General features: G+C 42.8%; 1 protein-coding gene across 1 annotated transcript in view; it reads right to left on the bottom strand.

The window, feature by feature from the left end:
• The window catches only part of si:ch211-212k18.6 (NACHT domain- and WD repeat-containing protein 1), an 81,862-nt gene extending 68,455 nt beyond the window's left edge, over positions 1-13,407 (bottom strand). Inside the window, exons 1-3 of the mRNA XM_063049747.1 lie at positions 13,305-13,407; positions 11,028-11,231; positions 8,210-9,105 (exon numbers count right to left, since the gene is read on the bottom strand). Of these exons, the coding sequence (XP_062905817.1) occupies positions 8,210-9,105; positions 11,028-11,198 (1,067 nt within the window). The 5' untranslated portion in view covers positions 11,199-11,231; positions 13,305-13,407. The remainder of the gene's footprint in view (positions 1-8,209; positions 9,106-11,027; positions 11,232-13,304) is intronic.
• Between the last annotated feature and the right edge of the window lie 1,734 nt (positions 13,408-15,141).

The raw sequence follows: 15,141 nt of genomic DNA, 5'->3' as shown, positions 1-15,141 counted from the left end.
CATCCTCTGGGTCCCCCCTCCTTGTCTTTCTTCCCGGACCTCCTGTCCCATGATCCTCTCTGTTACATACCCCGTAACTGGGTTGCCAAACCAGCAGAAATGGATCACTCAGTTGGAGTCTGGAGTACTAGAACTAAGAAAGTTTTATTAAAGAAACAAGCAACACAGTAATCGAAAGGATAATAAATGCAACAGTTCAACAATGATAACCACACATGTGCACAGAATTAAGATAACAGCATCAATCAAGCTCTATCGTTGTCTAGGGGTAAATGACCAAATTTCAAAGTGACTCAAAGTTCAGTCCAGTTTAGTAGTTCAGTTCGCAGTAATTGTTGCCCTGGCGATGGACAACGTGGGGGGGAAGAGAGAGAGTGGGCGGGAACAACTGATCATTCAGAACGGCTTCACTCACAGACCGGCAAGATGGCTCACAAGCAGCTTTTGGGCGGGTCCTTGGTGATGTCACCTGAGGTCACCGACTGTGACCCCTCCTCCAGATGCGGTCGATCCTCTGCAGTGAACCCGGCACCCAGGCAAGGGCGGACACACACCGGGTTCCCGCTGATCGTACCTTTCCACCCTGGTCGTTGTCTGATACTTCTCACCCACTCGTGAGAGGCGCACCGCTTCCAGGGTCTCGTTACCTCGGGTGGCGTGTGTGTGCTGCCTTAGCAAACTGGTCCCTTTTTATCCCCCTGCTGGGGTATCGCCTGTCCATCACTTCAAACAGTTCAAGGTTCAAAGGGGGGAGCTGCTCCAGACAGCTCTCTCTCCCACGTTCCTTCATTACACATCTCCAGACGCTGTTCCATTGTTCCTTATCTCTCCTTCCCCTGAGGGCAGGTGGCAGACCACTTGCTGATGTCACCGATGCTAACCCAGGCCAGCAAACATCTTAATTTTATGTGTATTCTCGTCACACTTCCCCCCTTTAAGGATTTTTACCGGGAGGTAAAAATTACAAACATGAATACATTATTTGCTACATACACAAATATACATCTTTATCAGCTATTTGGCTAACACAGCGAGTTTGAAGCTGTCAACACCTTGACAGACAGTCATCACATTTTCTGTTCCTTTTACACGTGTTATTAATAATCCCTTAGACCAGGCTCCAACTCAGCAAACTTCATAGTGGCCAAAAACACTGATGAATTGCGATCAATGTAACCTCTCATTTGGTTTTGTCCCGGACCACAATAACAAGGGTCGTCCCATTCCGACTCAGTTTTCTCTCGCAAGGGCTTAGTAGGAGGGGGACGGGTATTGACCGCAGAGTTATTGCAAAACTTCCTGCAGTACCCCACCATCTCCAAGAGCCTTCTGAGGGCCCTCTTGTCTGTCGGGGTTGGGAGGTCAGCGATAGCCCGCACTGTAGCTTGCATCACTGCCAGCTGCCCCTGTGTCACCACAATTCCCAGGTAAGTGACCCTCGTGTGGCCGAATTCATTTTTTTCAAGGTTCACTATCAAACTGGCTTCAGACAGCCGTATTAAATTGCCAATACACACCTCTGTGTTCATCAGCCCTTTAGTCACTGAATTACTCAAAAAATATGGGTGTTGTTTACTAAGCCGCCCTATTGTAACAGACATCACCCAACGTCCCAGTTCTTTGCATTTCCTCGGGACAATCAAACCCACGGGCGCGAGTCGTTTAATTACTTCTTCTAAAGATTCGCTTTGTTCGGGGATTAAGGGAGAGACCTTATCAGTAGACCTGGCCAAAACAATAGCCTTCTCCCATCTGATCGATCCCATACTAATCTTTTCAAAATGTTTTTTTCCTCTTATCAGGGGGCCCCTAGCTTCATTGATTTCCACGCTAACACCGACTAGGTTTGTTAGCATATCAAAAGCCGGTGACCGTCTCAGTTCGCGTCGGTCATGATCAATAACATTCTTCCCCCTGGGCAGCCGGTAAATCTCTTTCATGATTCCACCAACTGTTTCCTCCAGCACCGCAAAATGTCCACCGGGGGGTACCTCGTGGGCCATGTTAAAAACCTCATCCCCATAACTCTTTTGCACCACCCCCCACTCCTCATCTGCGGATACTGTACTTGATTTCCCTTTCTTCCTTAGCACTTCCTCCTCAGCACAATAGTCTACTAGTTCCCTTGTCAAGGCTGTGTCAGAGAGAGCTGTCTCTGCAAAAACCATCAGCCCCTCGTCTCGCTCCTGCGTCTGCACAAATTCTTTCCTGGCTACTGCTACGTCCGTCACAGCTCCCTCACTACCTCTTATCTCACTATACCCTGTCTCATACAAGGTTGGCAGAAATGTTTCAGCTAAATTCACTATCGCGGGCCGGTGATGAACCTGTGAGTCCATGGGCGGGGCCTCAATGCTGGCAGGCTGACTTGTCAGCCTCACGGCGGGGAACACAATTCCTCCGGCGATGTCATTACCGAGCAAGACTTCCACGTCTTTCATCGGTAATTCGGACCTCACCCCGACCGTGACTAGTCCAGAGACCAGGTTGCTCTGTAAGTGTATCTGGTGCAAAGGGACTGACTCTGTCCCTTCCCCAACACCTTTGACCTCTACCTCCCCAGTCTGGGTCTCTGAGCTAAACTCTAATACACTCTTCAGTATTAGTGACTGACACGCTCCCGTGTCTCTCCAGATCCGCACTGGAACTGGTTTTAACCCCTCCTTCACTGACACCAGTCTGGCCGAGATAAACCTCTCGCGCCCTTCCTGGACTTTTTCAGACCTGTCCTTCCCTAGCGGTTCGCTTAACAGCTCGATACAGCCATTCCAAATTTCCGCTTTTCCTTTCCCCGTCTCCTTCCTTGGGGCAAAGCACCTGGACGCAAAGTGTCCGGCTTTCCCACAATTATAACAGACGACCCTAGGAGACTTCCTACCAGACTGCTCCCGGTCTACCTTATCCTTTTCACTAGTCCCCGGCTTACTTTCTGACTTTTCCGGCGGACTCTCCCCTCCGTCCTGACTACCCTTCTGGTAGCCTTTACTCGGGGCAAACTTCATTTTATGCGTCAACGCATACTCATCCGCTAACTTAGCAGTTGCGGCTAACGTGGCTGCCTCTTTCTCATCGAGGTAGGGTCTCATACCCTCAGGGACACAACCTTTAAACTGCTCAATCAGGATCAGTTGTAGCAGTCTGTCATAATCCCCCTCTACCCCCTTCGAGGCGCACCAACGCTCACAATATGTTTGCATCTCACGGGCAAACTCCAAATACGTGCGGTCCCACTGCTTCCTCGCATTCCGGAACCTCTGCCGGTATGCCTCCGGGACCAACTCATAAATCCTGAGGATGGCCTCTTTCACCACCTCATACCTCTGGGCATCTTCCGCGGATAAAGCGGAGTAAGCTTGTTGGGCTTTCCCTTTCAGTCTGAAGTAACACAGCCCACTTATCCCTCGGCCATTCCTGACTTATAGCCACTTTTTCGAAGTGGAGGAAGTACCGATCCATGTCGGTATCGTCAAATGGGGGAACCAGCCTAACCTCCTGGGTCGCCCGGAACCCTCCACCTTGGTTCGGCACGAGCCCCTGCTCTGCCCTTATCTTTAACTTCTCCAGCTCAAATTCCCTTTCCCTCTGTTTCCCTCTCTCTTCTCGCTCCCATTGCCTCTCTTTCTCCTCTCTCTCTAACTGTCTCTCCTGCCTTTCTGACTCTCTCTCTTGCCTTTCTAACTGTTTCTCTTCGTGTTCTAACTGCCGTACCCGGAACTCGTGCTCGAGTCTCAGTTTTTCAAGCTGTACCTGTACTGCGTCTCCAGCAGGTTTTTCAATAGACACCACCCCCAGCTCACCTTGGGGAAACACACCTTTAGATACATAGTGCTCTACAATAGCTCTGTGTATCTCCTCTCTCCTCATTGTCGACTTCACCTTAGCAAGATTCAACCGTTTGGCCACAGCTATCAATTCCGATTTCCTGGCATCCTCTAATGCCTCCAAGGTCGGCGCCTTTATAAATTCCTCAGCCTCCATTTCTGCTGTTTGTCTTTTCTTTCTTTCGGGAATTTTAACCCAATCAATTACTCCGTCCCAAATTTAGCATTCAAAATCGCGGACGAGAACCCCACTTATGTTACGTACCCCGTAACTGGGTTGCCAAACCAGCCGAAATGGATCACTCAGTTGGAGTCTGGAGTACTAGAACTAAGAAAGTTTTATTAAAGAAACAAGCAACACAGTAATCGAAAGGATAATAAATGCAACAGTTCAACAATGATAACCACACATGTGCACTGAATTAAGATAACAGCATCAATCAAGCTCTATCGTTGTCTAGGGGTAAATGACCAAATTTCAAAGTGACTCAAAGTTCAGTCCAGTTTAGTAGTTCAGTTTGCAGTAATCGTTGCCCCGGCGATGGACAACATGGGGGGGAAGAGAGAGATAGAACGGGAACAACTGATCATTCAGAACGGCTTCACTCACAGACCGGCGAGATGGCTCACAAGCAGCTTTTGGGCGGGTCCTTGGTGATGTCACCTGAGGTCACCGACTGTGACCCCTCCTCCAGATGCGGTCGATCCTCTGCAGTGAACCCGGCACCCAGGCAAGGGCGGATACACACCGGGTTCCCGCTGATCGTACCTTTCCACCCTGGTCGTTGTCTGATACTTCTCACCCACTCGTGACAGGCGCACCGCTTCCAGGGTCTCGTTACCTCGGGTGGCGTGTGTCGTCTTAGCGAACTGGTCCCTTTTTATCCCCCTGCTGGGGTATCGCCTGTCCATCACTTCAAACAGTTCAAGGTTCAAAGGGGGAACCGCTCCAGACAGCTCTCTCTCCCCCGTTCCTTCATTACACATCTCCAGACGCTGTTCCATTGTTCCTTATCTCTCCTTCCCCTGAGGGCAGGTGGCAGACCACTTGCTGATGTCACCGATGCTAGCCCAGGCCAGCAAACATCTTAATTTTATGTGTATTCTCGTCACATCTCGTATCCCTTTTGCCTATCACCTGTCCAGCTCTTGGCTCCATCCCTCCCCCTCCTGTCTTCTTCTATCATTTTGGATCTCCCCCTCCCCCTCCAACTTTCAAATCCCTTACTCACTCTTCCTTCAGTTAGTCCTGACGAAGGGTCTCGGCCTGAAACGTCGACTGCACCTCTTCCTAGAGATGCTGCCTGGCCTGCTGCGTTCACCAGCAACTTTTATGTGTGTTGCTTTTCTCACTGAGGATGGGTGAGACTAGTACTGGAGGTCATGGGTTGCGGTTGAAAGGTGAGATGTTTAAGGGTAACATAAGGGGCAACCTCTCCACTCAGAGGGTCGTGAGAACATGAAACAATCTTCCAGCACAAGTAGTAGATACGATTTCATTTTCAACGGTTAAGAGAAATTTGGATAGGTACATGGGTCAGAGGGGTACAATGGTCTGGGTGCAGGTCGATGGGACTAGGCAGATTAATAGTTCGGCATGGACTAGATGGGTCAAAGGGCCTGTTTCTGTGCTGTAGTGTTCTCTGACTCTGTGACTCAGTTCTTTAGCCCATATTTATACGAAGGCAAAATTGATGAGTGGACCTGGCAAAACCCAACTTGGGCATCAAAAAGCAAGTTTTTGGTATGCTGATTAATTGCACTGCAAATGACACCTTCTGTCCCACTTGATCATTCATTAGCCAAAGTAAATTTGTCCTGCTCTTTATAGATGCAGCTTGCCTGGGAAATGTTCTGCATTGTGAAGCTGGTGCCTGAGTTGTAATTATACTCGAACAACAGCTGATTACACTTGGCCTGCATTTTTAAAATGCTTAGTTTCTTAAATAGTTGGGAATCTATTATATCTGTTTCTAAAAGTGTGCTTTAAAAAGTATTCAGATCATCAAGACAAATTGTAAGAAATAACAATGTTTTCACTGGAATTAATTTGCTGTTTGCATGTCGTTACCAGTTTTACAGTCAAATTACTTGATAACAAGTGAAGAAAACAAAACAATCATCAGCTGTATTAGATATTAGTCAATATTACGTTATTTTTCTATGACACAATTAAACTTCTTGGCATGGAATTTGCATTGGTAGACATTGAATTGAAATCCACTGTATATCTGAAATTCTTCTTGTTATGAAGTTTCCTTTACCAGGAAGTATGGACGTAATAAACGAAATAGTTTACACCACTTGTTGCAAGCTTTAGAGGATTAATTCTTGTTTAACTCTTACTGAGTGCTATTTCTAAAGTATAAAGCCATACAACAGAAACAAATTGCTTTCCTTGGAGACTGGAGTGCTGAAGGACTGAAAAACTGCCTGGTCACTCAGAATTACAAGTATTATCCACTGAGAAGATGATTTTCATCTAATAGCGTAAATAAACAATATATTTGCACCTTTAGCCATGGCTCGGTGGGCACTACACTGATTGAGAAGATCATGGTTCAGGTTTCCCTTCATTTCCGCCATTTTCCTTGACTGGAATAATCAAGACATCACAGAAACTAGCCACCCCTCCACAGGCTCTGCCTGTTGGGGCACCACGTTAGCATAGCAGTTTAGCATCTTGCTAGTACATTTCGGGTGAGTTTGAAGTTCAATTCCAATGTTGTCTGTATGTGTGGGCTTCCTCTGGTTGCTCCTGTTTCCTCCCACAGTCCAAAGAAGTAGCAGATAGTAGGTTAAATGGTTATTGTAAATTGTCCTTTGATTAAGCTAGGGTTGCTGGGCAGTGCAGCTCATTGGGCTGGAAGGGCCTTTGTGCATTGTCTCTCTAAATAAATCAATAAATATACTTCTCAATGCCTGAGTAAAGCCCGCGTAATCAAAGACCTCACTCACCCTAGACATTCTCTCTTCTTCCCTCTTTTACTGGGTCTGAAAACATGTACCACCAGCTCAAGGGCAGCTTCTACCCTGTTGTTATCAGACTAGTAAATAGCTTCCTAGCACAAAAAGATGGACTTTTAACCTCTTAATTTACCTCATTATGAACCTGTACTTTATTGTTTACCTGTATTGCACTTTCTCTGTAGCAGTTACAAGTTGTTATTGTTTTACCTTGTTCTACCTCATGCACCATGTAATGATTTGATCTGCATAAACAGTATGCAAGACAAGCTTTTCACTGTATCTCAGTACATGTAACAATAATAATCCAATCCTAACTCCAAGATTCTCCCCAGCAGATTTTGTGTGCCATTTTTTCAGGACAACAATGTGATGTTCTGAGTAAAAATTGGCTTCCCTTGTGTGAGCTATCTCATTCTAAACAGGAACAGGTACAAACATCCAAGTAGAAAGTACACTGAGCAATGTATAGCGGGAGCAAAACATTTGACCCAGCCAGATGAGCCAAATTTATATTTATTTAGCTGTTCATTTGCAGCCCAATAAAAGTTCAAGTTTGTTACCATCAATTTTCCCAAAGATTGAGTTTACCCATGGCATTACCCATAAAGATCGTCTAATCTGTGCTAAGACTGGTAATTTTGTTAAGTACTCTAAATTGTTTCAATATTTTAAGCTAGGAAAAGGAAAATTCAGTCCACTTTACGTCCTTATCATTAGCCAGCAGCGGGTGCTGCAGGTAGTCTGGAACATTGGGTTGGGGAAGATTTGGGTTTACCATGGTGGGATCTTGTGGTTAAATAGATCAAAATACTCTGGTCTTACAGGGGAGAGACAGAGATTCATAGAAGGGAGATTAGGGCAACTGACCAAACTGTGACTCAGGGGGGTCAAGGAAGTCTGGTTAAGATGTACTGGAAGAAAGTTGCTGTTTGTTCATTCCTGAGTGAATATAACAATCGCCACACATTCATTCAGGTATGAAGAGATAGCCCCATCATGAAAAAAAACACTGCATTCAGCTTCGTATATATGGGTTATCATATAGGTAGAATAAATGATAAGCGTACACAAATAGTTAGCTAGTGGAATAATATAATCAAGATTTTCTGTTGTTAAGATATGCATCTTAAATAGAAAAACGTTATATTTATGACAAAATATCCATTGCTGGCAAGTACATGCTGAGTGCCACTCAGAGGGGTGAGTTTAAACATGAATCCCGAGCACTCGTGGAACTGCTCTGTGATTTTCAGCTCTTCACTCCTCAGGAGAAAGGAGGCATTTGCAGTCAACTTTCCCCTTTCAGAAATATGTGGTACTTCACAAATACTTTGATTTCCAGAAATAATTACACAATCAGCAAGAACCTGATTTGACATAGGTTACAATGGAATCTTGATTGGAACTCATCAACTCACCTTTCTAGTGTCATTGCTCCCTTCAGGTCCTCTTCCACGCTGATGACGGACAAACCCCATACCTTGTGCAGCAAGAACTCGAAATTAAACAGACACTCTGTTAACAGAGTTGGCACTTGGCTCGGGGACTGCAGCAGGTGGTAAGGAACCCCATTCAGTTTTCGGAGGTTGAAGGTGTAACTCACTTCAGAATCTTCTCCGCAAACCCAAGCCAGGGGCTGGCCATTGAGATCCTCTGGGCCACAGATGCTCGACTTTCCAGAGAGGACAGATACTTTTCCCAAAAAATAGTTTGCTATAGTTGAGTGCAGAGAGAGCTGATCATCTTTTGATGCCAGGTACCTCTTCAAACAGTTAAATTTCAATGCTGAATGGGCCCAGTTAAATGTGTGAGTGTTGTCAGTCCTCTGCTCTACTATGTGGATTTTCAAGTCTCTCTGAAGCTTCATCCAGATTACTGTGGGCACCTTACAGAGAGAAACATTTTGGAATTGCCTGATCTCTTGCATGACCATCTGGTCCAAAGAGAGAAGATCAATCATTTCAGCAAATGTGACACCATTTCTTGACAATGTCAGTAATCCTGCTACTTTCTTCACAAGCTCTTTCCCATGTTCCTTCTCCAATCTACTAAGAATTGCTGAATACAACTGCTGCAGACTTTGTGGTAGATAAATGTCTGAGACCGGTGTGCAGGACTGCCAGTGTAGAGACTCCCTGTATGCACACTGGAGATAGAGAGGAGTAGGGCACCCACTGCAAGCTTCCAGTAGTAAGTCCCATTGGTCAGCTGTCAGTTTCCGATGGTCTTTCTTCAACCAAGAACTGATCATTTCCTCTATTTCCTCAGAAGTGAGTGGTGGGATATCAAGAATGTTCCCATTTTCCTTTAAAATCTGTTTAAAGAATTGAGGCTTTATTATGACTTTGCTTCACTGCCTTCTCCAATCACTGTAAGAAACTCTCTTATAAAACATCTAATTAGAGAAATTATGCTACACTGGATTGGAGTCTTAAGACAAAGAAATGGATTGTATTCTGTGGACAAACAATAGTCATAAATCTCAGAGCAAAATTCTGAATGGTGCTGGGGAGAGATTGTGTATTTATTTGTGTGTAACAGCAGAGAAGGAGAAAGAAATAAGTTAGTTTATGCTGACTTTGCTACAGTTTCCATCAATTTCAAATAGCCAAATCAAAAGATGGTATATGTTGTGAAGAGGCAGAAAAAGAAATATAAAATAAAAAGAGTAACTGAATGAAGAACTTGAGTTAAATTTTATCCTAAAGAGAGGTTGAATCAGAGTCAGGTTTGATATCATTGGCATATGTCGAGAAATTTGTTGTTTTGTGGCAGCAGTACATTGCAACACAAAAAAAAACTACTTAAATCACAAGAAATAAACACACACACACACACACACACACACACACTCACTATATATATATACACACACACACAATACAATAGTTTATATACACAATATATTCCCAAATTTGCTACTTAAAACTTAGATCTGCAATTAAATTCAGAACTAATAATATATTTTACCCAATCAAACTTAAGACATAATAGTTAATGAGAGTTAACTAATAGCACTATAAAGATGCTCTCGGATGCAGCAGTGTTAGAATAATACCACAGAACTTTGCCTTGCGTGTGACACTGGGCTCAAATAAACCATTACAAAGAATGCTGCTACTGATATTGTAGCAGAAGCAAAATAAATATCTCCTGAGACAAATTAGGTTCTGTTGGATTTGAAGTAGTTCAGGGTGACACATATCTATTGACGGAAAGTAGGAACTAAATCTATCTTTTATTGTTCATTGAGTCCAACAAGGTTCAGCTGTTGACTGTAAAGACAAGAGATTCTGAAGATGTTGGAAACTTTGAGTAATACACTAAATGCCGGAGGAACTCCGAGCAGAGGCCCTTCGTTGGGACTCATTGCAAGGATGAAGTCCTGATGAAGGGTCTCAGTCCAAAACATCGACTGTTTATTCCCCTCCACAGATGCTCCCTGATTTGCTGAGTTCCTCCAGAATTTTGATTTTGTTGATCAGTTGCTGACTGAGTAGGATTTGGTGCTGTAGGATGGGACAACAACCCATGCCATTTGGGTTGCTACACACTTGGCCCTGGATAACTGTGCAAAACAATGGGTTGTGTAGTGCCAACTGCACAAGTTGCATTCAATTTTCTGGTAAACCATGCAGATTCAGCAGGTTAAATTACAGTACATCATTGGCTTTGCAAACCTGTGTCTGATTTCTCAGGATACAGGAAGATATAGTGGGGTAATAGGGTTGGTGGATATCCTTCTGGAGATGGAGAGTCTCATTTCACATCCGGTAAAATGAATAAACCATAGCTGTATCAACAATGACCTGTCACAGTGTGGGTGAGACGTTTGACTCACAAGGAAATGTAAAAGAAGAGCAGCTCTAGGAATTTCTGCAGCACTTGCTTTTGCCGCGATTTAGATTGTCTACCATCAAGCCCTTGAAAATGATTAAGGTAGCTCTTTATCGGTTGACCAAACAACTTGTAGACTCTGCATAGACTGATAAGTACTAATTTTGTAAGCAAGCTTATAAAAACTTCTCTGTGGCCTTGGAGGTTCAGCTCTGTAAGATAAATTGTACTATAATAATATATAATAAGTGCCTACATACAATCCATTAGTTGCTTTTATTGGTTAGCAACTATCAACCTTTAACAACGAACTAGGCAAAGACACAGGTGTATAAAGATACTCCTGCTAATCTGTGAAAACTGTACAGTAATTCAGTCATTACAATAGATTTTTATTACCTTTAGTGCTGCCTGATTCTCCTCAACTGTCATGGATACAATGATATAGACATTCTTTGGCAGTTCTCTGGGAAACCAGGATAGATTTTGAGCATTGTAGTCATCAGATAATTCTTCCAAACCATCCAAACTAATTAACAGAGGCTTGTCTTCTGTAGCAAGCTCCAGCATTGAAGTAAACTCATTTAACAGACCTGAGAACTCCTGAGCAAGAGCACAAGACCAAAAGGTATTGATAGAATTATAAGCAGATTAATCCCATTGTTCATATTCTATTTTATATCCTGAATTTTCAGGTCTGGTGGAAGAGGTGGCAACCTGGAAATGGAGGCTTAAAATTTAGTAACTCTTTTCCACCATTAATGTTGTCACTGCCATTTTGGAGTGGCCATAGGAGGAGGAGACAGCCATTGGTGGGAGGCACCCAGCTTATTAAAAACATACAAATAAGTGTCAATGAATTCAGTAGGAAAAATGTGTCATGCTTGGACTGTTTAATGAGAGTGTTTACCAGCATTAGGAGGAAAAGCCCCAAGGGGTTTCAGAGAGGTGAAATTCTTGATTTCCGTGGGACTAAGGACCTTTACTGTTGCCTTGCCTCTCCCAAGTGCAAGACTGTTACAAACTCTAACTTCTTTCCTTCTGTGGACTGGGATCTCTGCAGACCTTCTCCTCACCTCTTCTTATCACCTGGGACACTTAATACTGTAGCAATCTGAAGCCAGAGGGTTGACCTTGAGCATCTGTAGCCTGCTAATCTGTGTATATCAAGCCCAGTTGTCAAGTACACGATATATCCAAGAATTACTGCCAATCAGCTAGAGGATACCCCCCTCCATCTTCCTGGTTATTAGTCCAGAAAAGAATGTAGCCCCAATTAACAATAAACACTGCTTCTCCCAGACTTCAAAATCAACAGATGCAATATGCAATTGTGTCCATTCTCCATTCAAAGTGCAATGTGGTCTAATGTGCAGAATAATATTTCAGTGCTTCAGTCCAATGTTCGTAATTCCCAAGTCATCCCTTCCCATCATCAAAAGTGCCTCAAGAAGGCAGCATTGATTATCAGAGATCCCTATCATCCAGGCCATGCCATCTTCTCACAGCTACCATCAGGTAGTTGGTACAGAAGCCAGAAGTCCCATTCACCCAAGTTCAAGAATACCTACTATCCTTCAACCATTCTCTTCTTGAACTAACCTACACAGCCATAGTCACTGCTTCATAAGGGCAACGTTATCACCACTTTGCACTATAATGGACTTGGTTTTTCTTATCCTAATTGCGTTCTTACTTGTATAATTTATGTTTACTCTCAGATTTTCTTGTGAATGTTGTGCCTTTAATGGTATGTATCTGTGATGCTACTGCAGGTTAAGTTTATCATTGCACTTATGATATGACAACATGACTTCACCAGAGTTCCGAAAAATGAATGAGGATCTCATTGAACCTACCGAATACAGGATAGCCCATTTGGAGAAGGTGTTTCCATTAATGGGAGAGACTAGGACCAGAAAGCACAGCCTCAGAGTAGAAGGAAATCCCTTTAGGACAGACTTCGTTACTTACTGCCCATTACATCGCTGGCATTTAGGGCAGCAATGAAGGTCCTCCATCTCTGGTGGTGTTCAGGGCTTCTTTCATCACGTCAGTAGCTTCCTCTCAGTTTTCACTACTGTCAGTCATGCAAGTCAAAGGTGGAGACTCAGAAATACCATCACACTGAGATGTAGAAGGATGTTTCATTGCCGTTTCTGTAACGATTTTGTTTTACCAGTCAGGGTCGTTAGCCCTGAGCTGAACCCCCAAACCTGAAGGACCGGTGGACCACTCTCAGCCTGACCTCTACTGTTTGGCATGGGTGACCCTACCAAGAACTGAAGCATAAAGCCCTGACCCCAGCCAACATAGCTCTCTGAGCCATAGAGGTATGCAAGCCTCCAAACCACAACAAGGTCCTCTTGGAGGCTTTGGAACAGAGATGAGGAGGTAATTCTTTAGCCATAAGATTATGGGGAGAAGGCAGGAGAATGGGGTTGAGAGGGAAAATAAATCAGCCATGATTGAATGCTGGAGCAGACTTGATGGGCTGAATGGCCTAATTGTTCTCCTATGTGTTATGGTCTTATGGATTCTCTTGTGAATGTTCGTTTAAAACAAGGGATGAAAATTAGGCTGTCCAATGGTTGGAAGACCCACTTAACAAGATCATTGCCCAGGTTGAAAATGATCCCCATATGACTTTAAATATTCCCCATTTACTCATAATACCTCTGAGAAATATATCGACTTATTATATATTTCGGCAAGTTGGATGCACAAGCTCCAAAGAAGCAGGCGAATACTTCTACTTTCTCCAGTGATGCCAACAAAGCGAACAATTCTGCGCAATTCTCTGAAATGAAAGGACTTGTCAGTTTTAAATTGTCCACATTACAAAACAACTGCCTTAGTGCAGTTACACAGATATTTAATTTTTTTGTACAAAATATTCTACCTGTGATATAGCAAAACAAACCTTGCTATAATTATGATATTCAAGCAATTTATAGATTATAGAACAGTATAGCTCAAAATGCTTTGCTGAACTAATCAAATAATCAGTTTAATTTAAATCTTTCTTCCTTCACATAGTCCATATCCCTCCATTCTCTGTATTCACTGATCTCACGTGCTTATCTCAGAGTCTCTTAAATGAGACTATCAAATCTGCTTTCACCAACATCACTGTCAGCGCATTCCAGCCACCTGCCATCTCTGTGTAAAAAAAACCTGTCCCATATATCTCCTTTGAACTTTTCCACTCTGACCTTAAATGCATGTTTTTTTGGAAAAAGATACTGGTGTCCAATCTTAAGATATTTCTCTCTCTCTCTCTCTCTGACTACTCTATCTAAATTTCTAAGATGTATCATGAGACAGTGCTCTTCAAATACTTCAGAACTAAATTAAATTTCACATTTTGAGAAGATAACTCCAGTTCCTACTCAACATTAGTCATAGCCTCTGTAACTATGTCAGGTGGCGCTTCCTGGGATCTGAATTCTGGAAAACTAGCACCAAAAATGTAGAGAAAATTGCCAGCTGTGTTTGCATTTGCAGTCCTAACTTGTCACAAAATGAAGAATGGATCAACAAAATTAATTCAGAAACATTTAAAACTGCATGCTGACTTGGCACCCTTGTAGTTTGGAAGTAAAAACCACAACACTATATTTGGTGGTTACTGAAGTGGCAACTACGAGGCTAATTCTTTACATCTCTTGAAACTCATTAAGATAAAGTGAACTTAAAGCAAATACTAACATTAACAAAGGATAATTTATAGTCTGTTTCGGCAAATGAACAGGAAATATGCAAGTGAAAGTCAAGTGCACGAAACTTGAGTATCTAATATCCACAGGAGTTTCATGTACACAGTCATAAAAATGTTCCAACATTGGAATTAATTGCTAAAACAGCTTTTATTAATTGATATTATAAATTATCTTTAAATATAAACCTTGTTGGATTGAAGTGTTTAAATTAGCATTCAATGATAATGTCAACTTTCAATTAGGTTTCAGTTACTACAAATAAGTAGGTTAAAAACTATCTGAGAATATGCTAATTTGTGCTCTAACCAAACTGGACACATTTTATCTTTTGTTTTCAAAGTGTTCAGTTAATTTTAGTTAAATTTTATTCAGGCATGTCAATATTGATACATGAATTAACACTCATTAGGGTAATTTATCTAGGGCATTTGACTCCAATAGAGTGCAGCACATGATTTCACTTAAACAGAATTTGCAACCAGAGACACAAAAATCCTTGAAAATGATTACTATCAAGGGGAAACATTGAATAAATTATTTACACTGTATTATATCGATTTCCATTATCTGACACTAGATTGTATTTACACAGGGTTGAAATCTACTTGACAGCCGAATTCATTGAACCATGTTTCATTGTTTTATTGGTTGATACTCCATATGTGAAACTGGAATCACAGTGCCAACTGCAGATATAATATTGCAAACATGCACCGCATGGCAATTGTTCTAATGTGCTGATGGCTGATGTCTGACTTCTTTTCTCTTTTGCACATGAGGCTGTGTTAAAG

The sequence above is a fragment of the Mobula hypostoma genome, chromosome 5, assembly GCF_963921235.1.
Source record: "Mobula hypostoma chromosome 5, sMobHyp1.1, whole genome shotgun sequence".
Taxonomy (NCBI): Eukaryota; Metazoa; Chordata; class Chondrichthyes; order Myliobatiformes; family Myliobatidae; genus Mobula; species Mobula hypostoma.
This window is presented reverse-complemented; position numbering and strand designations above follow the sequence as displayed.